At 44.5% G+C, this 27,806-nt stretch overlaps 2 protein-coding genes across 4 annotated transcripts in view; both read left to right on the top strand.

Moving 5' to 3' along the window:
- Positions 1 to 27,806, top strand: part of LOC112432367 (protein NLRC3-like) — a 201,510-nt gene that overhangs the window by 143,841 nt on the left and 29,863 nt on the right. The window lies entirely within an intron of this gene.
- On the top strand, positions 18,460 to 27,797 carry LOC112430432 (uncharacterized). 3 transcript variants are annotated; one of them, XM_076888653.1, is made up of 5 exons: positions 24,365 to 24,465; positions 25,445 to 25,593; positions 25,730 to 25,980; positions 26,631 to 26,672; positions 27,287 to 27,797. In XM_076888653.1, the coding sequence occupies exons 3-5, from the start codon at positions 25,737 to 25,739 to the stop codon at positions 27,331 to 27,333; spliced, it is 333 nt and encodes a 110-aa protein (XP_076744768.1). In that variant the 5' UTR covers positions 24,365 to 24,465; positions 25,445 to 25,593; positions 25,730 to 25,736; the 3' UTR covers positions 27,334 to 27,797. The 3 variants fall into 3 exon arrangements, 1 of the variants encoding a protein (XP_076744768.1); XR_013100256.1 differs by lacking the exons at positions 24,365 to 24,465; positions 25,445 to 25,593 and adding an exon at positions 18,460 to 18,743 and having other exon boundaries at positions 26,631 to 27,797; XR_013100255.1 differs by lacking the exon at positions 25,445 to 25,593 and having other exon boundaries at positions 24,345 to 24,465; positions 26,631 to 27,797.

Below are 27,806 nucleotides of genomic sequence, written 5' to 3' on the forward strand. Positions count from 1 at the left end.
GACGACACTCCCCAGTAAGTCAGCAAATTCAGAAATAAAATCCGTAACAAATTTCGGGGGGCGATACACCACAGCGCAAAGAAATGAGGTTCAGTTCAGTTCCAATAACTGCACCTCGAAGCTGGGGTACATGATGACAGCGGCCGACATCGAAATTTGTTTTTAAAAACTGAAGCTGGCCCTCCACCTCTGTCAGTGGACCGGGGTGAGCTCAGAAAGGTGAATCGGGTTGGTTCTGAGAAAGAAAAGAACTCACCAGGGCAAAGCCAAGTTCAGTCAAGAATAAGAAGTCCAGCCCGGATGAAAGAATCAGCATACAGAGTCCTGAAGCTGGCAGCATGGTGTTCAGAAAACAGCCTGGGACTGAACACTAAGAAAACCAAAGAGGTCATTGTCAACGTCAGGAGGCACTGACTTGGCCCCCCTCTACATCAACGGGGAGCGTGTGGAGAGGGTCCACACCTCCCGGTTCCTTGGTGTCCTCATCTCTGCTGACACCTCCTGGACAGACAACATCTCAGCGGTCGTCAAGAAGGCCCAACAGCGGCTGCACTTCCTGAGAGTCCTCAGGAAGTACAAGCTGAACTCCAACCTGCTGCTGACCTTCTACCGCTCGTCCATTGAGAGCCTGCTAACCTACTGCATCACAGTATGGTACGGCAGCTGCACTAAGGCGGATAGAGTGAGGCTTCAGAGTGTGGTCAAGACAGCACAGAAGATCATCGGCTGCCCCCTCCCCTCCCTGAAGGACATTTATTCCTCCCGCTGCCTCAGCAGAGCAGCAAACATCATCAAGGACAGCTCCCACTCTGGTTTCAACATGTTCAGCCTGCTTCCCTCAGGGAGGCGCTACAGGTGCATCAGCAAGGAGACCCACAGACCCATAACCAGCCTGAACTCACACATGATAAACACAGTTCCACCCCCCAATGTAGGACCTCTACACACAGACTACACAACTATCATCACCACAGTGCAACACTTAATTTAGGTGCAGTAACCCACACTGTAATATATAGCACTATGTTTTGTTTCTATATTTGTAGATAGTGCTGCAGAACTGTGCAACTCACCCCCTTTCTTTCCCACGTCTGCACTGAATAGGAGATGCTCTGAAGCTTATTGTGCATGTGTGTAGTGACAATAAAACGCATTCTATTCTGTTTTTGTTCACATGCTAAGTTCAGCATTCAAAATCTTGGCGTTTGAGTCTTCTCTGAGTTTCAACTGTGTAAAATCTTTATCTCACTCATAACATTTCTAAACATGGTCTCCTCTGCTGCACTGGAAGAAATTATCAATGTGTTTGTGTCACTGCATTTAGATTAATGTACTGGCCTCTGTGCTGGATTAGAGAAACCACCAAGGCTCTGCACCAGTCTACAGCTGACTCTGTCCATTCTTTTAAAAAGCAGGTCAAAACCTTTTTGTTTAAACAGATTTTCTGTTAAGAAGTTTTTGAAAATTCGTAGTTATTTATTTTTAAAACTACAGGTTTATGTTATGTTGGCACTTAATGGGTTTTTTGTGACGGTTTGTCTGTGAAAACTTCTTTACAATCACTAAAAACCAAAGAACACCGCCCCCACAGTAAAGCGGTGGAAACATGGGTCACTTTTCTGCTAAGAGCACAACATGACCTCCCTGCATGGAGGGGCCAATAGACAGGAGCGCGTATCGTACTGTGACGAGGAACCTTCGTCCCATGAAGATGGATGTTCAAGCATGACGATGATCCAAAACATCGTGTCGAGGTAACGAAGCAGTGGATGAAAATAAGAGTGGCCTATCGAGTCTTCCACTCATCACCTCCAGCTGGTGACGGCAGATGGCTGCCCCTCACCGAGCCTGGGGTTACTTCTTCTTCTCTGTAATGTTGTAGGGTATTTACCTTATAAATATGAAATATATAAATATGAAACATGTCAAAACAAAGCAGAGACAGCGATCAGTGATAACTGATTCTCAGTGCTGGAGATAAGGATGTACGGTAACCTTCAACATTACACATCCTGTGGACACATACTGTTTGATCTATTGTTAGCATAAAGACGCTGACAGGTGCAGATGAATGAGCCCCTGATTTCTTCAGCCTACAGCAGACAGACTGTCAGGAGTTAGCTGCAGGACTGCAGAGCGTATGCTTGGTTTTATGTTGCGTTATTGTTTTTAGCCTGACAGATGCCAAATGATCTGTCTGATCAAACGGGCGATTGTGGAAGAACACAAGCGCTTTGTCCTCTGGAGGCTGCTGACCTTCTCTGGCCACACAAACTGCTACACACACTCACACACTGACATGTATCACAGTACGTTTTGTCATATCCTGTCTAAGATGTTTTTTCTTGCATGAGCCTAAGCACTCATTTATACTCGTATCCAATACAACTGATTTCGGTTTTATGCTTCCTAAAACCCTTAAAATTCCTTGTCAACGTCTTTTAGTTTAACCAATCCTAAAGGAAATCAAGCTTTGCTGCTCTACTCTATTTCCCGTTCCCTCCCCAGTGTGTTGCAACATGTATGTGGATGCTGAATGAAACGGGTGGAGGGATGAGCGCTACATGGTTGTGTTTGAGCAGGAGGGCCGGATGATGAATGGGCTTTTATAGACATGCTGTTCGTTTACGGAGGCTTGTAGGCGATGATCTCTTTAGTGTAATATGAAAAGGAAACAGATACATCGTGATATCACAAACACAATCCTACATTTGTGCCAACCTAATAAAATAATATGCAGTACTGTGTGAAACTCATCAAGTGGCCTGAACTAAAAGTTCTCCAGCAAGTTCAGTAGCATTGCTACTTGAGATTGTTCATGTTGCAGCCAAGAACTTCACTGATGACTGCTGCCATGGTGTAAATCAGCTGGTTGGTTCCAGCGATGGTCACACTAGGGACTGTCCACTGCAGTAAAAACTCTGCATTATCACTCCGTTACCTGCTGCAAGCACTGCCACAGTCTGATTTTCTTTCATCACTACCTGAATTGTTTGACTAAAAGGAAAAAGAAATGGCAGATGTCCTTCTCTACAGGGGAGAACTGTTGGCAAACTGTTCACCACCCCCCAACCGCCCTGTCTGTCATCACTCCACTAGCATTGCTGTTTGTAATTATATTCAATCCACTTTTACACACCTGTACATAATATCCTAAAAGCCACAAATCAATTAGAACCCTGCTCTGTTTGGTAATGAACTGTGATAAAACAAATATCCCCTGCCTATGAAAAACCATAGGCTTCCCAAGGGAGTCATGAGTTCATAATGTTCATGTTCATAAACACTGAAAGCTGACATGGAGTAGGTCCCAGGCCCTGAACTCCATAAGCAAGAAAATGGATTGATGTATAAATACACACACACATATATACAAATATATTAGGGGTGCAACGATAAACAAAATTCACGGTTCGGTTCGATACTTTGGTGTCACGGTTCGATATTTTTTCGATACAAAAAAAATGTTCATGCCTTTTTAATTTGTCAGTTATTAAAATTATAAATATATATTTTAACTCAAATGTACAGTTTTTAAATTTAATGTTGGTGAAACACCAAAGTAATAAAAAAATAAATAAATCTATCTGATGGAGAAATCACTCATCTTTGGAAAAGAGAGTTTATTACAGAGAAATGGCTCTTTCCAAAATAAAAGCTCTACTATACGCTTCTTCTGGGCTATATTCTCAGCAGCATATTAAACATATCAGGTCCCCATAAGGAGAATCCTGTGCTAACGGCTGTCTAAATGACTCGGGTAAAGTTTTTAGCATGGTGCTTGTTGTTTTTGTCTGCTTCCACGTGTCTTTGCACCAGGATGATGTCGGAGTAAATGTGCAGTCATATTCGTTGTGTTCCCACTAGTGCTGTCAGCGTTAATCTGAAATGACCTTAACGCCACAACACGGCAAATCTCCGTTAACAAGCTACCGCGGATCTCCCCGTGCATGGGGCTGGACGGCCAACACGTTAACGAGCTAACTGCGCTAACACACTAGTTCCCACCCATGTAATTGAGCATTACGTGGCACATCCAACATACTGTTTTACTTTAGTCCATGACGCGCTTACCTTCAGGGTAGAGCTGGGCGATAGAACGATAACGATATGTATCGCGATATAACTTTTACTCGATAGAGAAATTAAGCTATCGCGATAGACCTCGCCGCTCTTGTCCTCAAAAAAAAAAAAAAAAAAAAGGTCAGCCAATCCAAATTAAGTAGCGCAGAGCCGAACCAATCACAGCCGCAGTGTCACGTCGCGTGACTTGTTACCGTATAGCACAAGTGCCAAGCCACACGTGTGTTTGTTTGGGAAGCAGCCAGCGGGTAATGGAGGAAATGAGTGTGCCGACTAGAAAAATCAACCGAGTGTGACCGAAGAGAAAACAGATGATGGTTCCAACGCCGGAGAGATTGTCGAACGGAAGAGCCATAGAAGTTCCGTAGTGTGAAGGTATTTCGGCTATTTCAAGTCTGACAAAAAACAGTAGCGTTCACTGTAAATGTGCCGAAAGCAAGTCTGGAAATACAATAAACTGGTGCATGCGTCACACTGTGCGCCACGTTATTGTTTCGGTGAAATGAATTTCTACAATACTGTTAATTCTACTCTCTGCAGTGTTTACATGCTCACATATACACACAGTTACTGTCCCTCCACACATACGACTCTGTTCTGCTTCTATGCCCCAGCTTTGTTTACTTTTTCCCACCGAGGCTTCTAGACTTCTGATTGGCCAACATTTCTGCACGGTTAGGAATCTAGCGCCACCTGCTGCTTTGGCATGTTCATAGCAGCGTTTTCCTTCATTTCTGCCTTTATGTGTGGACGGATTATTTTTTAAAACGAAAACGGAAAATCTCCGTTTTCAAAAATACCCGTGTACGTGTGGACGTAGCCTCAGTCTCTGACTGGAAGCGCTAATTCGTCATTCGGCTTTTGTCAGACTAAAGTAACTGTTAAAACTGTTTGAAAAGCTCAGCTATACAACAAGGAGAGATTGAGAATTTCCTTTTAGTTCTCAGTTTATTTGATATTGACAAAAGTTAGTCAGTTTTGTCTGTTCTTCTGTAACACAAACTAAGATTTATTTTTAGAATTAATATTTTGTTTCTAAGTGGAATTGACAATTTAGTCTGTTTCGTTTGTTCTATTTTGAAACTTAAACGCTTTAGCGGCTGCCTTTTGTGTAGTTTGCAATATTTGCCTTTATTTATCTGAAAAAGTCTCATGTTCCTTAAGTACATCTACCCTGTTGAACTTATTATGGGAAATAAATATTTAAATAAAAACAAGCTGCTGATTATTTCACATTTTACTTGTGAGCAACGGCACATTTAAATCTTACAAATATAGTTATTTGGCTTATATCGTGATAGATATCGTTATCGCCTGAAATGAAAAAAACATATCGTGATATGAAAAAATCTCATATCGCCCAGCTCTACTTTAAAGGTGATCGTTTAGGACTTCAGCAATAATACAGACAGCAATGTAGTTAGCAGTAAAACAGCTTTATTGGGAATTAACTTAAAAAACAAACAAACATCTGTCTCCTATTTTCTGTCACACAGGAAAGAAGCATCAATATCTGATGAGAAGACTTATTTATTTCTTTTTGGGGGTTTTTTCAACAGGAGAAGAATATCTAACAAGTTGATTTGTTCACATCTTAATTTTTAAGTGACATGTGCATTTTGAGTTTATACACTCTTTATATAAGGCAACAGTTTCCTTTTGCAGTATTTTTGTGTGGAGTGTTTTTCTATTTCTTAACAAAAAGGGAACAAAGGTGTTTAAGTTCACCTAGGATGATTTGTCTTAACTTTCACATGGTCTTACTGAGGTGATGTGAATTGAAACATGCATTTTTTTTTTTTGGCGGTGAGGGAGGGATGTGCTGGAAAAGTTTGAAAAGGGACCTTGAAAGTGCTTAAGAAGTGCTTGAATTTGACCCTGAAAAAGGCATATGAACCCTGATCATTATCATTAGCCTGTGTAAGTCCTGAGTGTCCTCCAGTTCAGGGACGTGCAGAGGGGGGGGCTAGAGGGGCTTGAGCACCCGCCCCTTTCCTGATGAGTGCCCAAAGTGCCCTTTTGTTGAGGCAACTTTTAAATTTTTTTTATTTATTTTTTTATGTGTGTGTGTGCGGAGTCCTGTCTGTGCCCCTCAACAATAATATTTAACTATTAATCACAGTTTTGCTAAATAAAAGCATCTGGCTTGCATCAGTCACATGATCACATTTAACCAATGATCGCCCTTGACGGCAGAACGCGCTGGTTACGAGCCGGGAACGAGCTCACAAAGAGCACGCGCATTTTTAGCGGTCCGGAGCTGCAGGAGAAACACAAGTTAACTCAGAGACACAGACTGATGCGACACAACCAGTAAGTAGGTGTACAGCGTACACTGTAGTGTGTAGCACCCAGGAGTATCAGCTTATTACGTACACGTTGGTAAGCTGTCTTGTTGCTACTGACGAACTGAAACAAACGAGCGTGCTGTGTGTGCAACAGCGCGACAAACATTACCTTAGAAAGATATGCAGGGAGACATGAAGGAGACGACACAGACGAACCAGCGACGAACACGAGACAACACACACTATAAATACACAGAGGGGAAACTACACACAGGAGGGAGGCACGGCCGATTCTGATTGACAAGACGAGACAGGGGAAACGCAAACTGAACACTCTGGCATAAGACACAGACCTTCACAATAAAACAGGAAATGCAGAAGGAAGCCACATAACAAGCCCTAAAACTAGAACTCAGGAAACACTAAAAAACTAAGGAACCATGAGAAGAAACCAAAACTCAAAAAACACTGGGCCACCCACCCAGGACCATAACACTTCAGATCTGAGCAAGCACGCTGCCATGGGAACGTGACATTGACAGAGAAACCCCCGGATCCTCCCCCTGACATGACCGCTGTGGGCAGACCTCCACCCGCCCCACTCGGGAGTGGAAACACAAAACATTATTTTATGTCATGTGCTGGAATATACAGGAAATAGGTTTAAATGTTAAACACATTTCATCAAGTCAAAAACAGCTATAATATAATTTAATCTTTTCTTGATGCATAAAATAAAAAGATTAAAAACAATAAAACAATTAAAAGAAAGGCTTTTTAATTTGATTCATTTCTATATGATGGATTATGCAGAAAAAGTCTCGGGCTGAAACGTCTACTTTCTACTTTATTACGTATTCAAGTCGTGTTTTTTTAAAGAGTAAAGTAACCAAATACTTTTGAAAATAAGTAATCAGTAAAGACATGGGATTACTTAGTAACTGAGTGCTTATTTCCAGTAACTTGAGCAGCACAGCTTGTAATGAAGTAAATGTTGTGTATGATGTGAATGAAAGAGAGCCTGGTGAGGTGAGTCAGTCTTTACACAGCTCTGTTAACAACATGTTGTTGCTGCTGCACAAAGATCAGGAATGCTGCAAACTGAATCTCTGCTGCAGGCAGTGACTCGTTTTTCTAGTTTAAACTTCCCTGGAAGATTGTTCAACTTGAAAACAGCCAACATCATTATCAACACCTCTCACTGTAAACTCAAACCATAAAACCCTTAAGGATCCACGGTCACATCTGGCAGGAGCTTTCTTCTCTCAGGAACTCTCTGCAGGAGGGGGAGATACAGGAGAGGTGGAGGAAGATCTCAGCCTGGGCGTTTACCGTCTTATGTAGTCTGGAAGATGTGTGGTTGGTGGGGTGGGTGCAGTTTTCTCTGTGGTGGGGTTGGGTGGACTGTCCAGGGCTCTGTGGAGCCGGGGGGCGCTACTGCACTGGGCCCCGGTCTGATGGGCCTGGGCCCCCCTTCCCTGGCGGGTCGCGGAGGGTGGGAGTGCCTACTGGGGTCAGCGGGGGAGCTGGCCCCAGGGAGGGGTTACCTGCCCCTCCCTTCCTTCCCTCCCCATCTCCAGCTGCCTCCCTCTTCCCGCTCCTCCACAACCACCCACACATGCAGGGCCTTGGAGTGGGGGTATGTCACCAGGGTGCAGAGGAGGCTACCCCCCCCCCTGTCCCCTTCTGGCTGCCTCTGCCTCAATTTTATCCCACAACTTAGACATTCACATTATTCACACTCTCATTACACATACATATAGGATATTGGGGGTGGGCACAATCACGGAGTCCAAATCACCATCAGGGTGTATACCTCACCCCTGACGTCGTTGCCCACCTCTCAATTTTAAATACACTTAGTCATTGAGGGCTAGCAGGAGGGACCATGCGCTTACCTGCTGCTCTCTGGCAGGTAGCTCCATGCCCTCCTGGGTTTTAATTGCACCTTAGAACACATATGCATCAACACTACAATGAGCGGGTGGAGGGAGGTTTGGAGTCTTCTCCCACCCCCATTCTCTGCGGCCTGCTGGAGCGGGGGGGCTAGTAGGAGGAGTTGGCCGTCCGACTGCGGTCTGGGGTGTGGGGCCTCCCTGCTGCTGCGGAGTCGGGGTGGTCTGCCTCTCCCCACCGCAGGGAAAAGGGTAACACCACCTGGGTCTGGGTGCAATTCCCCCCTCCAGGGGCAAGGGTACCTAGACCCGGTTTGTAGAGTACGCTTGGGGAGTGTGATTGTGTGTACAGCGTCTCTTTATGTCTGTCTCCACGTTGGTTGAGTGTGGAGTGAGTGCATATGAGAGCATGAGGGTGGGAATGGATGTTTGTGTCTGTGTGTGCCTGTATGTCTGTGTCTATATGTCAGGTTGGGTATCAGACGCCACCTCTCTGGGGACACCTCAGGCCCTCCAAGGTTTGGAGGCCTATCTCCACCCACCACCACTTCCCCTGCCGGTGGCGGACTCCCTCAGGTGTCGGTGTGTTGGTGGTTCTTTGTGTCTGGGGGTGGGCGTCCGGGTACACACCGGCTCACTCCTTGGCGGCCGCTTGTCGGGGCCTGGGGCCTGGGGCTCGCTCGGGCCCCTTTGGAGGTGGGGTGCCCCCGGCCTCTCGGCCTAGGGCTCGGTCACTCAGGCGCAGCTGGGGGCCGGCGGAGCTCACGGGCGCGTCACTGCAACCCCCCCTGGCTTCTGCTCCGCGGCTGCTGAGTGAGCCCTCATCTGGGACTCTCCTCAGCTCTTACTGGGACAGTGGCGCGGCTGCCCCTCTGTTGGTCTTCCATGGTCTCTTGTGTTCTGGGGGCCTCTGGATGTCTGGAGTTTTGATCTCCTCCATACCCGCTTCACACCCTGGAGGATGGGGCTGTGGCCCCCCCACACTCCCTAGCAGATCATTACATGGAGAAACCTTTGGAATGCAAGCATGCTGATCCACACAGGTATGCACACATGGGTATTCACAGACGCGGACTAAAGCTTTCTTGGCTGCTGCCTCAAAGCACACTGTGCGCTGTCTATCTTGCGTGCTGCACAATATCGTTTATTACTTAGTAAATACTGATATCTATGACTAGCTAGTTTATTGTGATGGTGCTTTGTTTTCTCTATTATTATGTTGCTCTTTGTTGTTTGCTGTCTCCTCTGTTTGTTTGTTTGTTTGTTTGTTTGTTTTTTCTCCATACAGGTGACCCAGGAGTTTTTGTTTTTTTTTTGTCTCTCTTCCCCCCCCTTCTCACCGTCTCTTCTCCCCTTGGGTTTTCTTTCTTTCTCTCCCCCTCTCTCTCTCATTCATTCCCCCTGTCCTATTTATTAAAAAAAAAAAAAAAAAAAAAAAAAAAAAAAATGACAAAGGATGAACTGAAGCTCTGCCATCACGTAATGTCGCATACTGCTGTTTCTGATGTCATTTAAAAAAAAAAAAAAAAAAAAAAAAAGGATCCACGGCCTTATGGTTTTTTAAACCGATGATCTTAAACATGTGAGCTCATCAGAACTGAAAATGAAGACAACCAGTTGGCTCAATTCTACCGAGTGCAGCTACATTTCAAGCTTAAATACATTTCTCCTGTAACTGTGTTTTCTTGGCCTCCATCAATGAAATACTGCACAGTTTATATTTAATAAATATGCAAACATTTTAAAAAGAAAACATGTTTAAGATAGTGTAAGTACTGTTGAATATGTTAATGGCAGGTTTGATGAAATTACAAACGTGGTCAGTCTGATGTATGATCTGATGCAAACTGCAGTTCTGTTAAATACTGTGTTGACATGTTGATGCGTCACAAAGATCAGGTCTGCTCCAAATGAAACTCTGCTGCAGTTACCAGTGTTTCCAGTTTAAACTTCCATGGAGACTGTGTGCTTGGCTGAAAACAGCAGCATCATTGAAACACGTCTGATTGTCATGAATATGATGTGAGAGCGAGCAGAGAGCTGATGCTGACTTCAGTAAAGAGCTCAGCTGTGACTGACTGTGTGGATTATATATGTTATACCTGGAAGTGTCTCTGCATGTCTGTGACTCTGGATTAATGTGATCCGTGAACAACTTTGTGACGTCTGCATGTTAGTGATGGTCTCACAGTAAAGTCTAGAGTATTACATGAAACACAACCTTATTGACGCCACTGATTTGTGTGTTGTTTCCCAGAACACGCGACTCTTAGCAAGACATTCTTGGAGATACACGTTTACCTCGTAAAGTCTGGTTAGCGTTGCTGAAAGGTTTTAATTCAACCCAAACGATGATGCTGAAATAAAAGTCCGAGACAAAACTGTTTGGTTCCAGTGTGTCCAAACTCTGATCTTGTGTTTCCTATATTAGAGCTGGAAAGCTGCTGAACACGTTTCCATGTTAGTTCCTGCAGCAGCCACTGAAACAGCATTTCTACAGTCCAGCACTGATTCAGCTCATAACAAGGTTCAGGTTGGTTCCTGCTGTAGACTCTAATAAAAAATGACTATCTATTACAAACCAGACAATTTTTCTTGGATTGACGTTTTGTAAATGTCCACAGCAGTAGGTGGAGGAGGAGGTGGGGCCCTCAGGCAGCAGACTCTCTTTGTAGAACCAAGAAACCAATCAGAAGGAACTCGGGTTAAAGAGAGCCAGGAGGATTCAAATGCAATGATATCCTGCTCAGCTACAGCTGACGGTCAGTGAGAAACAGCAGCTCATTAAAAGTTTTTAAATTACTGACAGACGGAGCAGCTGCTATGTAAAAGTGCAGGTTAGATATTTGGAGCCATCACTGAAATCCTCGATCAGCTCTGCTTTTGACCCCACATCTAAAAATGTCAAAGGACAGTTGGTTTGTAGACGTCAGGCTCTGAGGTTTACCAAGAGAGTCTAACAGGAAGCCCAACAGTGCACGTCAGAACTTCTCTGACACTGTTATACCAGAAATGTCCTTACCTGGTTGGCAAACCCACCAACCTGACACACCTGAAGTCTTTGGCACAAGTCGTGTTGACTATGTTCACTCAGGTGCTTGGTCTTCAGACCATGTTGTGATTGATGAACCTGACTTGACTCCTACCAAGACTGACTCAGATCTCACTGCACCACAGCCAGTAAGGTGGAGGCGCTCTGACAGAGAAAGACATCCACCTGAGAAGTTTCCTTATGAGGAAGTAGGAGAGCCGCTGACCTTGGCTATTAGCTCCTTTTCTCAAACCTCAGCTGTTGCATTCTCCACAACTGTTACTCCACCACGTCCACGTTGGTCAACGATGCATGAAGGGACTCGCCCGGTGGCGCCAGTGTCCGGCAGCCTCGCCTCTGTCAGTGCGCCCCAGGGCAGCTGTGGCTACAATGTAGCTGCCATCACCAGTGTGTGAATGTGTGTGTGAATGGGTGGATGACTGAATGTAGAGTAAAGCGCTATACAAATGCAGGCCATTTACCATTTAAGTCGTGTGGAAATGTGGAGAGTCTGTGAGCTGCATTCACAAACAGGTTGGATCACTCTGAATGACAACGATTAGAGGAGGGTCTTCCATCAGTACCAAGCTCTGCTGATTTTCATTAATAAAACTTAAACCTGCTCAGTGAAAAACAGAGTGAAATCAGACAAGACTGAGTCCACTTTTAACTTTGTTTCGTCAGATTTAACAGGAACTCATCTGAAGATCAGCCTCCTCCCTGTGAGGGGAAAATTCCTATCAAGTCTCCACCTGTCCTGCTTCAGGTGAAGCCCCGCCTCCTTCCAGGAATCACCTGTGTGTCTGTGTTTAGTGTGCAGCTGTGCAGCTTGTTGTTGGTGTGTGAAGAAGCTGTAAGTTTGCTCTGTTTCCTCCTTTAACAGTTTGTCTTTAGGAACTTTATGAGCAGATCAGGAAGTGAGACGTTTGTATTTACATAAAATAAAACCAATGAGATGATTTGATGATTGGCTGAATCCACTCTGGTTATCAGTCAGTTACTCTGCACTCAAACATTTGTCTTTGATAAACAGTTTAAAACGATCTGAATGAAACTTTGGATCCAACATCACTGGTGGAACAATGATCGTCCCTTTAACTGGAAACAGATGAAACCAGTTTGTTCTTCAGAAGCCGACATTCAGGTTTTACTGAGTGACGTCAAAACAACATGAAGGTGCTCCAGCTCAGTTCAGGGTCACTGCAAACAGAGATAATCAGAAGTAAATACAGACTCTCTCACACACCATCAATATTTAAGGATGTTTTCACTGCGGTTTAAATCCTACATATACTTGATGTTGATGCAGGAGTAAAGCCTCTCAGAATCAAACACATTTAAGCCTCTGTGACTCAGGACTGTGTGAAGTGCACAATCGAACACTTTTTAATCTGTTTCAAGTTAAACACAATGAAGTGTTCAAAGGAAAAACATGTTACTATGTGAATCCTGCTTTAATTAAATCATCAGCGTTGCTGCTTTACCAGGTGTAACAATTAAGTTTAACATCCAGGTAGGGCTGCTCAATTAATCGAATTTTAATCTCGATTACGATCTGGGCTTTCAACGATCATTAAAAATGACTGAGCCGATTATTAGCCCCTCCCTCGTGCTTTACTCTCGCGCTGCTCCGCGTGGCAAATCGAGCGCACCTCTCTGCATTTCGAACACGTGTCACAACAATTAAGAGCAGCGGTCTCCGACCTTTTTTGCTCCACGGACCGGTTTATGCCCGACAATATTTTCACGGGCCGGCCATTAAGGTGTCGCGGATAAATACAACAAAATAAAACTAGTGCCGGTACCGAAAAAAAGAAAATTTATTCATAACACACGTGAAAATCAGAATCAGAATACTTTATTGATCCCTGGGGGAAATTATTTTTTGTTACAGTGCTCCATTTTAAACCAACATTAAGACAAGACAGACAATACACTAACTAAGAATAGTACAATATATACATATATATACATACATACATACATAAGTCACTCATAAATAAATAGTTGGAAAAGAAACATGTGTAGTTGTAGCAGCAAACAGTGTGTTAAGTGGATGCGTTGTACAGGGAGATGGCCACAGGCAGGAATGATTTCCTGTGTCGTTCAGTGGTGCTTTTCGGTAATCTCAGTCTCTCACTGAACGAGCTCCTGTGACTGACCAGCATGTCATGGAGTGGGTGGGAGGTGTTATCCAACATTGTCTTTATCTTGGACAGCATCCGCCTCTCCGACACCACCTTGAGGGAGTCCAGCTCCATCCCCACAACATTGCTGGCCTTACGGATCAGTTTATTAAGTCTGTTGGCATCTGCGACCCTCAGCCTGCTCCCCCAGCATGCAACAGCATAGAGGATCGCACTGGCCACCACAGACTCATAGAAAATCCTCAGCATTTTCTGGCAGATGTTGAAGGACCTCAGTCGCCTCAAAAAATAGAGACGACTCTGGCCCTTCCTGTAAAGTGCTGTGGTGTTTTTAGCCCAGTCCAGTTTATTGTCAATGTGTACTCCAAGGTATTTATAGTCCTCCACAATGTCAACACTGACCCCCTGGATTGAAACAGGGGTCAAGTGTTTCCTGGTCTTCCTGAAGTCCACGATCAGTTCCTTGGTCTTTGCCACGTTGAGCTGCAGATGATTCTGCTCACACCACGTGACAAAGGAGTCGACCACAGCCCGGTACTCTGTCTCATCATCCCTGCTGATGCATCCAACCACCGCAGAGTCATCAGAAAACTTCTGAAGATGGAGGTCTCTGTGCAGTGGCTGAAGTCTGTGGTGTAGAGGGTGAAGAGGAAGGGGGAGAGGACAGTCCCCTGTGGTGCCCCTGTGTTGCTAATCACCTTGTCAGACACACACTGTGGGAGACGTACATATTGTGGTCTTCCTGTCAGGTAATCAACAATCCAGGACACCAGAGAAGCATCCACCTGCATCGCTGCTAACTTATCACCCAGGAGGGTCGGCCTGATGGTGTTGAAAGCACTGGAAAAGTCAAAAAACATGACCCTCACAGTGCTCGCCGGCTGGTCCAGATGGGTGTAGACACGATTGAGCAGGTAGATGATGGCGTCCTCAGTTCCGAGACGAGGCTGATAAGCGAACTGAAGGGGATCCAGATGTGGTCTTACTATGGGTCGCAGCTGGTCCAGGATGAGCCTTTCCAGGGTCTTCATGATGTGGGAGGTCAGTGCCACGGGCCTGTAATCCTGGGGGCCACTGGGACGAGGCGTCTTTGGTACAGGGACGAGGCATGATGTCTTCCACATCACCGGGACCCTCTGCAGACTCAGACTCAGCATAAACAGTTTATGAAAGACTCCACACAGCTGGGGGGCACAGGCCTTGAGGACGAGGGGACTCACTCCGTCTGGTCCAGCAGACTTGCCTGAGTGAAGTCTCCTCATTTGCATCTCAACCTGGTATTGAGTGAAGGTGATGGGTGGGGGAGGGGTGTCAGGAATCTCACAGGAGGCAACATGTGAAGAGAGAGGCTGGCACAGTGGTGTGGCTCTGGATTCCAGGCTGACTGCAGGTGAGGTTGTGGGGGTGGGAGCAGACACTGTGGTGTCGAATCTATTGAAAAACAGATTCAACTCGTCGGCTCTATTCTCACCTCCCTCAGCTCCCCTGCTGTTGGTTGGCCTGAATCCAGTGATGGTCTTCATGCCCCTCCACACCTCTCTCATGCTGTTCTGCTGGAGTTTCCACTCCAGCTTCCTCCTGTAATTGTCCTTAGCCTCTCTGATCTTGTCCTTTAGTAACACCTGGACCTTCCTCACCTCCTCTTTGTTGCCCCCTCTGAAAGCCCTCTTCTTGTTGTTGAGGAGGGCTTTGATGTCCTTAGTCACCCACGGCTTGTTATTTGGGTAACAATGAACAGTCTGAGCTGGAACAATGGAGTCGGTGCAGAAAGTTATGTAGTCTGTGATACACTCAGTAAGCCCATTGATGTCCTCGGCGTGAGGCTCACAGAGTGTTTCCCAGTCGGTCACCTCGAAACAGCCCTGTAGTTCCGCTATTGCCTCCTCTGACCACCTCCTAACAGTCCTGGTGGTCACAGGTTCCCTCCTCACAATTGGCACATAGCGGGGGGTGAGGTGAATCAGGTTATGATCTGACCTACCAAGTGGGGGGAGGGAGGAGGAGCTGTATGCATCCTTGACGTTAGCATACAGTAAGTCTAAAGTTCACATATTGTTTGAATGTTGGTAGTGTATTGTCCAGTGATACATGGTTGAAGTCACCCGAGATCACAATAAAGGCACTCGGGTGCTGAGTCTGTAGCCGAGCTATGGCAGAGTGGATAGTGTCACATGCAGCTGTGGGGTTAGCAGAGGGGGGAACATAGACAGCCACCAAGATGACGTGAGAGAATTCCCTGGGTAAATAATACGGCCTGAGTCCAACAGCACACAGTTCAGTGTCCGGGCAACAAATCCTTTCTTTGATTGTTATGTTGGCAGGGTTACACCACCGGTTGTTAACTAAAACAGCAAGCCCACCTCCTTTACGCTTACCGCTAGCGATGCTGTCCCTGTCCGCCCGAACAGTGTGGAAGCCTTCCACGGAAGCATTCTCATCGGGAATGACCTGGTGCAGCCATGATTCGGTGAAACACATCAGGCTACACTCTCGGTATTCCCTCTGACTCCGTACCAGTGCTGAGAGCTCGTCGATTTTACTTGCCAACGATCGCACATTTCCCATCACGATAGACGACAGACACGGTTTAAACCTCCTCCTCGCTTCGAGCCTCCGCTGTCTCACCGTCACCTTTTTTCTTCTCTTCTGTCCTTGACCTCTGCATCCCCGATGTGTTTTCCTCCAAATTTCAGCTGGTACTTCTGCGGGCACTTCTGCGGGCCTGGCCAGCGAGCCGGCCGGCATCAGGGCGATCAGCTGATCTCTGGAGTAAACAGTCCGTGCGTGTAGGAGATGTGCCGCGGTCCCGTTCCTTGATAAAAGTAACAGTTCCACGGCCACCAGAAGAACAAAAACTCTCTCAATCCACATGATTGAGTAAGAGATAGAAAACGGAGGAAAATACAAGTCAGAAAAAAAAAGAATACGTAAGAAAAAAGAGCTAAACTAAGAGAAAAGCAGGAGCGACTGTAACAGGCTGCACGCTGGTTGGCGCATGCGCACATTATATGTGACCCAGGAAAACCAAGTCAACGATAAAAACGATAACAAAATAACATGGAAAACCGATAAAAACCCTGAAAACTATACATTTCACACCTGAGCCTCAACTCTCGCGGCCCGGTACCAAACGACTCACGGACTGGGACCGGTCCGAGGCCCGGGGGTTGGGGACCGCTGATTAAGAGGACCCGAGGGAAGCTTGGAAAGCTAAACAGAAGTTATTTGGAGAGGAGAGTGACTGCTGTTGGTTGAAAAGAGGTAAAAAAAACTTCAGTGGTTTGGAAACATTATGGGTTCAGTCAGACGTGGATCAAGTAGACTGTGTGTAAACTTTGCTACGGTGTCATAGCTGCACCACAGAGCAACACTGCAAAGTTCACTAAACATAGATGTTTACATTTTTCATTTATTTTTTTATATTGCAAACATTTGCACTGTTATCAGTATTTGCACACTATTTTATATTATTTTTTGACAATCTTTAAAGTCATTATTCAACACATTGTTATTGTTAAATAAATATTGTCAAATAATCGAGATCTCAATTTCAATGAAAATAACCGTGATTATCATTTTTGCCATAATCGAGCAGCCCTACATCCAGGCATCCATGAAAACAGAATTTATTCAATTTAACGGAGTTAGAAGTTAACAGGAAGTTAGCTCGCTAGTTTCCACCTAAACATTTCATAGCATATTCTGACTGAGAGATTTTTGAAACTAATTCAAACGTACAGCTCTGCTATCACTTCCAACATAAATGAAGACTAAACAGCAGTGGCGTTTGCAGGGTTACTGAAGTTGGACTACCTGGTATATAATGTTGTGCTACATGACTGCTAGCGACACAGCTATGTTAGCATAACATTAGCACAGTGAAGCTGGAGGATGAATGCTAACTTTTTGGCTTTCGCCATATTTCAATAGTGCTTCATCTCTTTGTTATGACTGTCGCCCGCCATAATTGCAGATGATAATTGTTGTAGCTGCTGCGATGCTTTCGACCAAAACAGGCGCAGCTTGATGACATCATCAACATGCGGTATAGTCACAATCTCTATCTTTGGCCAAATTTATATTGTTTCTATCGTATATCGTTTCTATGGCCCACCCCTACTGTTGTTACTGTTGATCAGCTGAGATCAGCTGTGCTACAAACTGGAACTCTGCTGAACTGGATTTACTCGTTTCGTGAACTTCCAAGAACGAATGCTTCCTTGGCTGAACGCAGTGAACATAAACAGCTTTACTTGCACATAAATCTGTCAGTAAAGTCTGGATAATAAATTCTGGTGGTGTTATAGGTTCTCTTGGTCAGCTTGGTGTTGGTTTGGCTCCTGCATAAAACAGTTTGCTCTCATATTTGACACTGACAGGAACAAAGAGTAAAAAACACGACAACCAAACTAAAAAAGAGAGACGAGTTAAAGCAGAAGATATTTTGTGTGTCAGAACATGTGATCCTCACCAAGAGAGAAAAGCTCTGATTATTGTTGCTGAACTGTGATGGTGAACAGTCTCCTCTGTTGATCCCAGTGTGACTGAAGTCCGTGTGATGAGTGAGGACTGAGCCTGTGTTGGTCGATCGTCTCTAAACAGGATGTGAAGCATCAGTTCAGTCGTATTAAAGCCCTGAATAAACAGTCCTTCTGGATCCACTGTCTGTGTTTGGCTCCTCATCTTCAAAGACTCAACACAAGATGTTGGTCACATCAACATAAAACACAGGATTTGCTGCAGATGTTGAAGTGTGTTCTCCATATGAGAGAAGCTGCTGATCGTGTTTGTATGTTAGCACCTGTAGGATCGATGAACAGCTCTGACTCAGTTCACTAACCAGGCTCAGGGGAATAACTGGGATATTTCCCCAACAGAGACGTCCTGCTGGGATCGTTTTCCTGCTCTACACTCTGGTGTTTCTGCTCAAAAAAACAACAAAATGAATTTCCATGAGCCTACAGATCGTGGAGTTCTTTGAGAAACTTAAAGAAGACGCTTTTCTTTCCTTAGATTGAACTTAAACAAAGGATTTGAGGAGCAGAAAAGTTTTTAAAGAGAAATTAAACATATTAATAAATATTCTGATTATTTTACGTTATTTAGGTGTTTAGGTTATTTTTCTGTTTTCTGTCACACGTCTGCTCTCGAGTCGTTATCAACAGTGTATCAATGCATTCCTGTGGGTGGAGACAGAAACACACACCCAAAAAGAGCTCAGAGCAAGAATAAAAGAGGAGGAGACAGGATCAGAGTGGGACAGTGGAGCTTGTTGTTGGTGTCTCTGTGTGAAGAAACTGTAAGTTTGCTTTGTTTCCTCCTTTAACAGTTTGTTTGTTTCTGTGATGTTTGGACCTGATGTCCTCCATCACACCGACACTCTCTCTCCCCTCTGTTCCATATGTGACAGAGGGGAGAGAGAGTCTCTCACTCAGAGAACCAAGGTTACAATGTAACCACACGTTCCGCTCTTGTGTTTGAATCCTCATGATTATAGATTATTGATTGGCTGGAATCAAACAGTTTGAAGAACATTTATTCATGTGGCAGTTTCAGCTGCTGCTCACAAATCTGATAACAGGAACAAGTTAGTTCCACGAGGAAGACGTTCGTCTGGGCGCGTTGGCCTCGTCGGTCATGTGACCGTGTTACTGTTCGGGCTCAAACTGATACGAGTGGTTTAGCAGGTGTGACAGGACGATGCTGCACAGCCTCATTGTTCAGGTGTGAGTCAGACTCTGAGTCTTTATACAGTCCTGTTTAACAACATGTTGTTCCTGTTGATGTGTCACAGAGATCAGCTGTGCTAAACTCTGCTGCGTGCAGCTACTAGTTTCTCTAGTTTGGTGATGGAAACGTCGATGAGACTGTTTCCATCACCAAGCATCACGAGGAACACCTCTGAGTCTGATTCTGACTCTGTGCATAAAACCACAATTATCCCTTCATGTCTGTTCATCTGATTCTGTAATGTGAGAAACTTTGATGTCTGAATTTTGTTCTATCATTAAAGGATGTTGGCTGCTGTGTTTGCACATGCTCAGTGTGACAGGATGTTGGCTGCTCTATTTGCACATGCTCAGTGTGACAGGATGTTGGCTGCTCTGTTTGCACATGCTCAGTGTAACAGGATGTTGGCTGCTCTATTTGCACATGCTCAGTGTGACAGGATGTTGGCTGCTGTGTTTGCACATGCTCAGTGTGACAGGATGTTGGCTGCTCTATTTGCACATGCTCAGTGTGACAGGATGGTGGCTGCTGTGTTTGCACATGCTCAGTGTGACAGGATGGTGGCTGCTGTGTTTGCACATGCTCAGTGTGACAGGATGGTGGCTGCTGTGCTTGCACATGCTCAGTTTGACAGGATGTTGGCTGCTCTATTTGCACATGCTCAGTGTGACAGGATGTTGGCTGCTGTGTTTGCACATGCTCAGTGTGACAGGATGTTGGCTGCTGTGCTTGCACATGCTCAGTTTGACAGGATGTTGGCTGCTCTATTTGCACATGCTCAGTTTGACAGGATGTTGGCTGCTCTATTTGCACATGCTCAGTGTGACAGGATGTTGGCTGCTGTGTTTGCACATGCTCAGTTTGACAGGATGTTGGCTGCTCTATTTGCACATGCTCAGTTTGACAGGATGTTGGCTGCTCTATTTGCACATGCTCAGTGTGACAGGATGTTGGCTGCTGTGCTTGCACATGCTCAGTTTGACAGGATGTTGGCTGCTCTATTTGCACATGCTCAGTGTGACAGGATGTTGGCTGCTGTGTTTGCACATGCTCAGTTTGACAGGATGTTGGCTGCTGTGCTTGCACATGCTCAGTTTGACAGGATGTTGGCTGCTCTATTTGCACATGCTCAGTTTGACAGGATGTTGGCTGCTCTATTTGCACATGCTCAGTGTGACAGGATGTTGGCTGCTCTATTTGCACATGCTCAGTGTGACAGGATGTTGGCTGCTGTGTTTGCACATGCTCAGTTTGACAGGATGTTGGCTGCTGTGTTTGCACATGCTCAGTGTGACAGGATGTTGGCTGCTGTGTTTGCACATGCTCAGTTTGACAGGATGTTGGCTGCTGTGTTTGCACATGCTCAGTGTGACAGGATGTTGGCTGCTGTGTTTGCACATGCTCAGTGTGACAGGTTGTTGGCTGCTGTGTTTGCACATGCTCAGTGTGACAGGATGGTGGCTGCTGTGTTTGCACATGCTCAGTTTGACAGGATGTTGGCTGCTGTGTTTGCACATGCTCAGTGTGACAGGATTTTGGCTGCTGTGTTTGCACATGCTCAGTGTGACAGGATGTTGGCTGCTGTGTTTGCACATGCTCAGTGTGACAGGATGTTGGCTGCTGTGTTTGCACATGCTCAGTGTGACAGGATGTTGGCTGCTGTGTTTGCACATGCTCAGTGTGACAGGATGTTGGCTGCTCTATTTGCACATGCTCAGTGTGACAGGATGTTGGCTGCTCTATTTGCACATGCTCAGTGTGACAGGATGGTGGCTGCTGTGTTTGCACATGCTCAGTTTGACAGGATGTTGGCTGCTCTATTTGCACATGCTCAGTGTGACAGGATGTTGGCTGCTCTATTTGCACATGCTCAGTGTGACAGGATGGTGGCTGCTGTGTTTGCACATGCTCAGTGTGACAGGATGGTGGCTGCTGTGTTTGCACATGCTCAGTGTGACAGGATGGTGGCTGCTGTGCTTGCACATGCTCAGTTTGACAGGATGTTGGCTGCTCTGTTTGCACATGCTCAGTGTGACAGGATGTTGGCTGCTGTGTTTGCACATGCTCAGTGTGACAGGATGTTGGCTGCTGTGAAAGCTGAATGCTCTGTGGTTAGAAGTGATGTCACACATTAGGATAACTGTGCTCGCTCTCTGTCAGAGTAACAGAGAGCGAGCAATTTGACCACATGACCCTCAGTACACAGCATGATGTGCGCTGTAAACAGGAAGTAGAGGAGCAGGACTGAGGTAAACCTCTGAGGGATCAAACTGAGACTGAGCTCCAGATGTTTCCACATGTTTCTGCTCTGCGTGTGTTTGATGATTATTTCAGGTATAGATGATGGAATATGACCAGTCTGATGTGAGCCTGCTTCTCTGACAGCTCCTCACCTCTCTGTGCTGCCCCCTGCTGGCTCTGATCATTACTGACTGAGTCCTTGCTGCCACTTTATTAGGTACAGCTTGCTAACACAGGCTCAGACCTGCTTTGCCTTCAGAGCTGAGCCTTAAATCTTCATGGCTCAGATTCAGCAAAGTGCTGGAAACATCCCTCAGAGTCATGTGATCAGTGACGTCTGCTTTCAGCACTGACAGATAGACAGGATATATAATAATAATAATCAAATGCTGATTTTTTTTTCAGCCCTTTGTCTGAATGCTAATCCAGCTGTGTGTGTTTGTAATGACAGTAAATAAATGTCAGACTTACAGCTCCTGCTTTACTGCATTAAAGTGATCAGATGAGTTCAGCACTTTGACATGGATGGTAGTGAAAGCAGGAAATGACAAATGTAGCACAGCAGCAGCGTTTAACAGAAACTCTGGGATGAACATCATTCATAGAACAGCTTCCAGCTTCTTTTGCTCGGCTACAGTTTGGATGGATTTGCAGATGCAACAAGACTAAAATGGTTAGGGTCAGGAGGTCAAAGGTCAGAGCTCCTGTGGGTCTGAGGGCGGCCTCACGCTGGAGAAGGATGAAGGAGTCTGACCTGAGCCAGTGTTTGACATGAACACATCAGCACTGCTGTCAGTGAGCCTAACGACAGCCGTTAGCATCATTTCAGTGTTTCAGTCATAAAAACACTTCCTGTCTCTGTGGTGGTTACAGTGACATCATGCAGTTTGTGCTTTGACCTCCAGAGGGCGACAAATCAGCACAGACAGAGAGCTCCATTCAAACTTTGCTGCCATCAGGAATAATTCTTCAAATATAATCATCAGTGTTTGAGCAGTTATGATATCAGGGACAATCTAGACATGTGTGACAATACTGAACATGTCACATGACACACCTCAAACATCATGTGATCCACTCTCAGTCTGCACTTTCATTCATGACTTCAACAGGTTGAAATGAGCTTTGAAGAAACATTCAGTGAAATAAATCTTTCATGGATTCATGTGAGCAGCAGATGAACTTTGTACCAACAACATCTTCAATAACAGAGTCTGAATGAAGCTCAGGTGTTGATGCTGCTCACTGATTGGACGCTTGCTTTCAGCTCTGCTCTCAGTCTTTACTGCACAGGTGAAGGTAGAAAGTGTGACTGGATCTATAGACTGGAAACAGAGAAACATGCTGAACATTTGAAGCTTTGCAGCAGAAATGTTCATGTTACAGATTAGAGATGGACCGATCCGATATTATGTATCAGTATCGGTCCGATACTGACCTAAATTACTGGATCGGATATCGGAGAAAAATAAAAAATGTAATCCGATCCATTAAATATCACGAAAGCACCTCGCAAAACTTGCAACACGCCGTAACTCACCTCAGAACGTTAGCACGTTGGAGCAGTATGCATCACGTGATAGAGCGGCTGTGGCATGCGGGACCTGTCGGTGGTCTGGATAGCATGTGGAGCTTCGCTAGCAACCCGGCATTTCATCTCCGACAAAGTTATCCCCGAGAGAAGTAAAGCAAGTGTGTAAGTCCATCTCTGAATGTTTGTAAAGCATTCCCACGTTAAGCTTAACGAGCGACTGCCTCTCGCTCTCCGGCTGCTACTTCAATCGTGAAACTGCTTAATGATCAGCTGATCGGCTTTTCTGTCGCGAGTCCGTCTCTCTTGTTTGTTTTTGGCCCACTTTGCACCAGAAAGAGGAAACCAGCGGCTGAACAACAGCAGAACGTTTAAGCTTGATCAGCTGTTGTTACAATTTATTTAATATTACTTTCTACTCGAGGATCTTTTTCTACGTAGCTGACGGCTGGTAACTGTGCAAGGGCGGATCTAGCAAAGTTTAGCCAGGGGGGCCGATAGGGCATTAACAGGGAAAAGGGGGCACAAAGACATACTTTTCTTTCTTATTCTCATTTAAAATGTCTAGCTTTTAATAAATAATTATCTGACACCCAAAGTTTTAATGTGATGCAAAATGAATAGAAGTCAATTACTGTATATAGTAACTATTAAGTCTAATATATATACCCTAGTAAGCTATAGTACTTTTTCCTTTGGGAAGGTACCATCTGTGCAGTCTGCAATTTTGTTGAAGAAAGATGTTGAATCTATTTAATATTTCTTGAAAAATAATTGATTTCTGTGCATTTTTTTCACACTGCATCAAATTAAGGTTGATTACGTCGATTAAGCATCATGAGGTGGAGCGTGAGGGGTGGTTCCCTATTTTTTATTTATTTCTTTTTGTTGTTGCTGGGAGTTGGAACCCTATTAGTTAGGTTGCTTAATATTTACGCTAAGTACTCTTTAAAATACCAGAATAGGGAGGATGGTGTAGGTCTAAGTTTATTAGATTGATCAGTATTGCTGAACTATGAAATGGTTTTTTTTGTATACAGGTATAACAGAATAGCTTTAGTGTAGTTGTTGTTTTAAACTTGAGTATGAACTTATACAAAATGCAGCAAGATATTTTAAAAAAACAGTTTTGTTGATTAAAAAACACTATATCGGATTCATATCGGTATCGGCAGATATCCAAATTTATGATATCGGTATCGGACATAAAACAGTGGTATCGTGCCATCTCTATTACAAATACAGCAGAGCTGATCTGGGATCAGTGTGTTCACACCTGCAGCTACAACAAGGTTTCATGTCTCCACACGTCAGCATGTGAACTTTACTCTGACTCAGTCTGAGCAGTCAGACGGCATATTTTTAAAGTTAACACATCAGCACACACAGAGCTGAGCCCCTCCCACCTGTGCTGAGTTTCAGGTGGAGCCCCGCCTCCTTCCAGGAAGCAGCTCACCTGTGTGTCCGTGTTTAGTGTCCAGGTGTGGAGTGGAGCTTGTTGTTGGTGTGTGAAGAAACTGTAAGTTTGCTTTGTTTCCTCCTTTAACAGTTTGTCTTTAGGAACTTTACTGTTTGTTCAGCTCGTGTTTGATTTCTTCACACAACAAACTGTGTGTGTTTGTATTTCCGGTCTCTCCATTAAAGTCAGTGTGTAATGTTTCCTGGCTAACATCAGCTGTGTGCAGCTTAGTTCAGCACAAATCTGCCGCTCCATAGTTCACGGTAACGGACTCACAGCTGGACCAACGAGGCCGAGTGTGTCCGCCACTCTGAGCTACGTTCGTGTTTGTGTACTTGTAGTTTGTACTTTGAGTTCACTCAGAGCCCACAGAGGACGCAGCGTACGTGATGACGTCACAGCCCTTTACCTCCTTTACTGTCACTGTGATTAATATTTACACAGGAGACACCTGCAGAGCTCTGACGCTGAGCTAGCACACAGCATGCTAACGCTAAGCTAACGCTAAGCTAACGCTAAGCTAACACTAAGCTAACACTAAGAGTTCTTACAGACACGAGTTAAAAAGCTGCTTTTAGTTTGTGATCAGAGTCCAGGACTGAGAGCAGCAGCAGAGCTGATGGATGATGAATTACTGGATGGAAGAAGCTTCTCATTAGCAGTGAATCAGTGTGTGTGCAGTTCTCTGCAAACTCAGCAGCAAGAATTAGTGTGAAGCTTTAACTCTGCTGATCCTCTTTGAATCCTGGATCAGCTGAAATGTTTAAAATGTTGTTCACACGTGTTGGACTGACTGAAGCTTCCAGTCACAGTGAATCAGTGTGTGTCAGTGAATGCATCGTGTGTGCTTCAGGCTCCATCTAGTGGACTGATAGCAGAGCAGCTGATGGCAGCTTCCTCTGCCTCACACTGCTGTCTGACTGCATCCAGCTGACACTGAGATGAAGCAGGAAAGAAGCAGCTGATATTTGGACAGCACACATGATGAAAGGAGGATTTCAGCTGATGTGCACATGAATGATTTGTGTTTCCTCTGCAGGTAGAAAGTGTGTGTGAGCTGATGTGAATTCTTTGGGTGAATTCTGAGCTTTTTGTGGATACGTGTCCATATTTGCATTAAAGACCTGAGAGCTGGAGGGTTAAACGGCAGTTCACCCCCTTTGTACTGGGGGCGCTGGAGCTCAAGAGGTAAAAGGAGACATTAGGGCTCAATAAAAGCTCTGAGAACAAAACCTGAACTCAAACTGCTCAAACTCTAAATATTCTAAATAAGTAAATACATTGGACATGTGATGAGATTCATGTTCTCTCTCATGTTTTACAGTTGAAAGATGGAAAAATCTGTTGAGGAGCAGTTGCTGAACAGGCTGGAAGATTTGGGAGAAGAGGAGCTGAAACTTTTCCACTGGTACCTGGAAAAAGGACCCGGAGGTGATTTCACAACCATCAAAAAGAGCCGACTGGAGAACGCAAGGAAGGATGGACGTCATGGAACAGTGGATCTTATGGTGGAGACATACACTACTCGCCATGTAATGGAGGTGGCAGAGTTGATTTTAAAGAAGATGAATGAAGGTCAGTCAGAGAAAAAAGACATGACTCAGTGCAGTATCAGGACAACACTGTCACAGTTTATGGATGGAAAACTGAGGCTGTTTTAGTCTGAACTTTCAATTGTGTGTCTTTTCTCTTCTAAATTTGTTTGAGTACAAATATTATATTTAGACATCTTGATGCATGCTCAATCATGCAGGTAAGTAAATCTCCAAAAGTTGTTTTTGTTTTTTCATCTGAATGTAGCGTTTTCAGTGGGAGAAACGTTTCGTACATCTGTCACCATCTTACATGCTGTGATTGCAGCCATTCCCCAACTCTGTGAATGGGACTCATGGTTATTGATCAGTGGTTGTTGATCAGTGGTTGTTGATCAGTGGTCATGAGATTTTGCTTAATTACGATGAAGAAACTGACCTCCCAGCCCATTGTTCCTTCAGTGGGCTGGTTTCAGTCAATATCCAAATGTACAGTTTATAAGATTGAAACCTGCAGTCAGCTGAGACTGAAGAAGTCACCTGGGTGAGTGACGACACGTTTCTCCCAGAAAACACTACGTCCAGATGAACAGAATCAACTTTTGGAGATTATATTTAGAGTATTTTGAAGCCATGCAGGTCTTCATTGTTAAACAAACAGTTCCTTATTCATGGTGCACTTTACTCCAACAGGGAAACCCTCAGCCCAGGCATCTTCATCCTGTTTATCACAAGGTAATAATTCCTTAGTTTGTCTCAGGAGCCATTGGTAAGGTAGAAACACATGAAGCCTGCACTGACCAATAGGAACTCAGGTTGTTTCCATGTGGTATCTCTGTATCCTCATCTCTGTAGTGTAACTAAGCTCTGAGCCCCAGTTAATGAACAGTTGCCCATAAGTATAACCGCAGTTACCTACCTACTATCTTTATTTATAATACACTTCAAAACAGCCATAGGTGACACAAAGTGCTGTACATTGATACTAAATAATAACAATACATGTGATATAAAAAACAATAAAAAAGGTCAAATAACGAAAACAGACCGAGTCTCAGTGGGTCAGAAAGAATAAAATGGGTTTTAAGATGTGTTTTTGAAGTGGACAGTGAAGGGGGCTCTCTAACATGTAACGGCAAGTTAGTCCATAACTTATGAACAATGATAGAGAAGGCTATCTGAGTGAGCTGGTCAGCTGACTGATGAGGTGTGTAGGCGTGAAGAAGGTAAGGCAGGGCAAGACTGTGAAAAATGTAAAACTAAACACAACAATTTTAAAATGAACTCTAAAATATACAGGCTGCCAGTGGAGCGAGGCTAAGACAGGGGTAACATGCTCTCTTTTATAGGTTCTTCATGCAGCAGTGTTTTGAACCAGCTGAGCATGCGAGAGTAATGACTGACTCCCACATAAAGTCAATCACAGTAGTCCAGATGGGATGAAATAAAAGTATGGATCACTGTTTCAAAGTGCTGCCTAGAAACCACATGTTGTATTGTGTGTGTGACAAATAAAATTGTTGAATTTGAAAGAAAACATTTCACTGCTGTCAGTTGCCTAAAATAAAAAACGCTATACTTTGAAAAACTAGACAACAATTATAATTTACTTTCCAGTTTAAAATCACTGTCCAAATTAAACCCAAGGTCGGTAATAATTAGGGGTGGGTTTTTATAATCGATTTATCGATTAAAATCGATTCTGGCTTGGATAACGTGAAATCGATTCATTAAAATCCTGAATCGATTTTTTAATATAAATTTATTTTGCCCGAAACGCCAGAATCTCAGGTTAAACCTCACAAAATTTCAACAACCACCAAACAGCTAAGACAGTAAATGAGAGCAGGAACACGGATTCTGCACATA

Source organism: Maylandia zebra, linkage group LG2 (genome assembly GCF_041146795.1).
Source record: "Maylandia zebra isolate NMK-2024a linkage group LG2, Mzebra_GT3a, whole genome shotgun sequence".
Classification (NCBI taxonomy): Eukaryota; Metazoa; Chordata; class Actinopteri; order Cichliformes; family Cichlidae; genus Maylandia; species Maylandia zebra.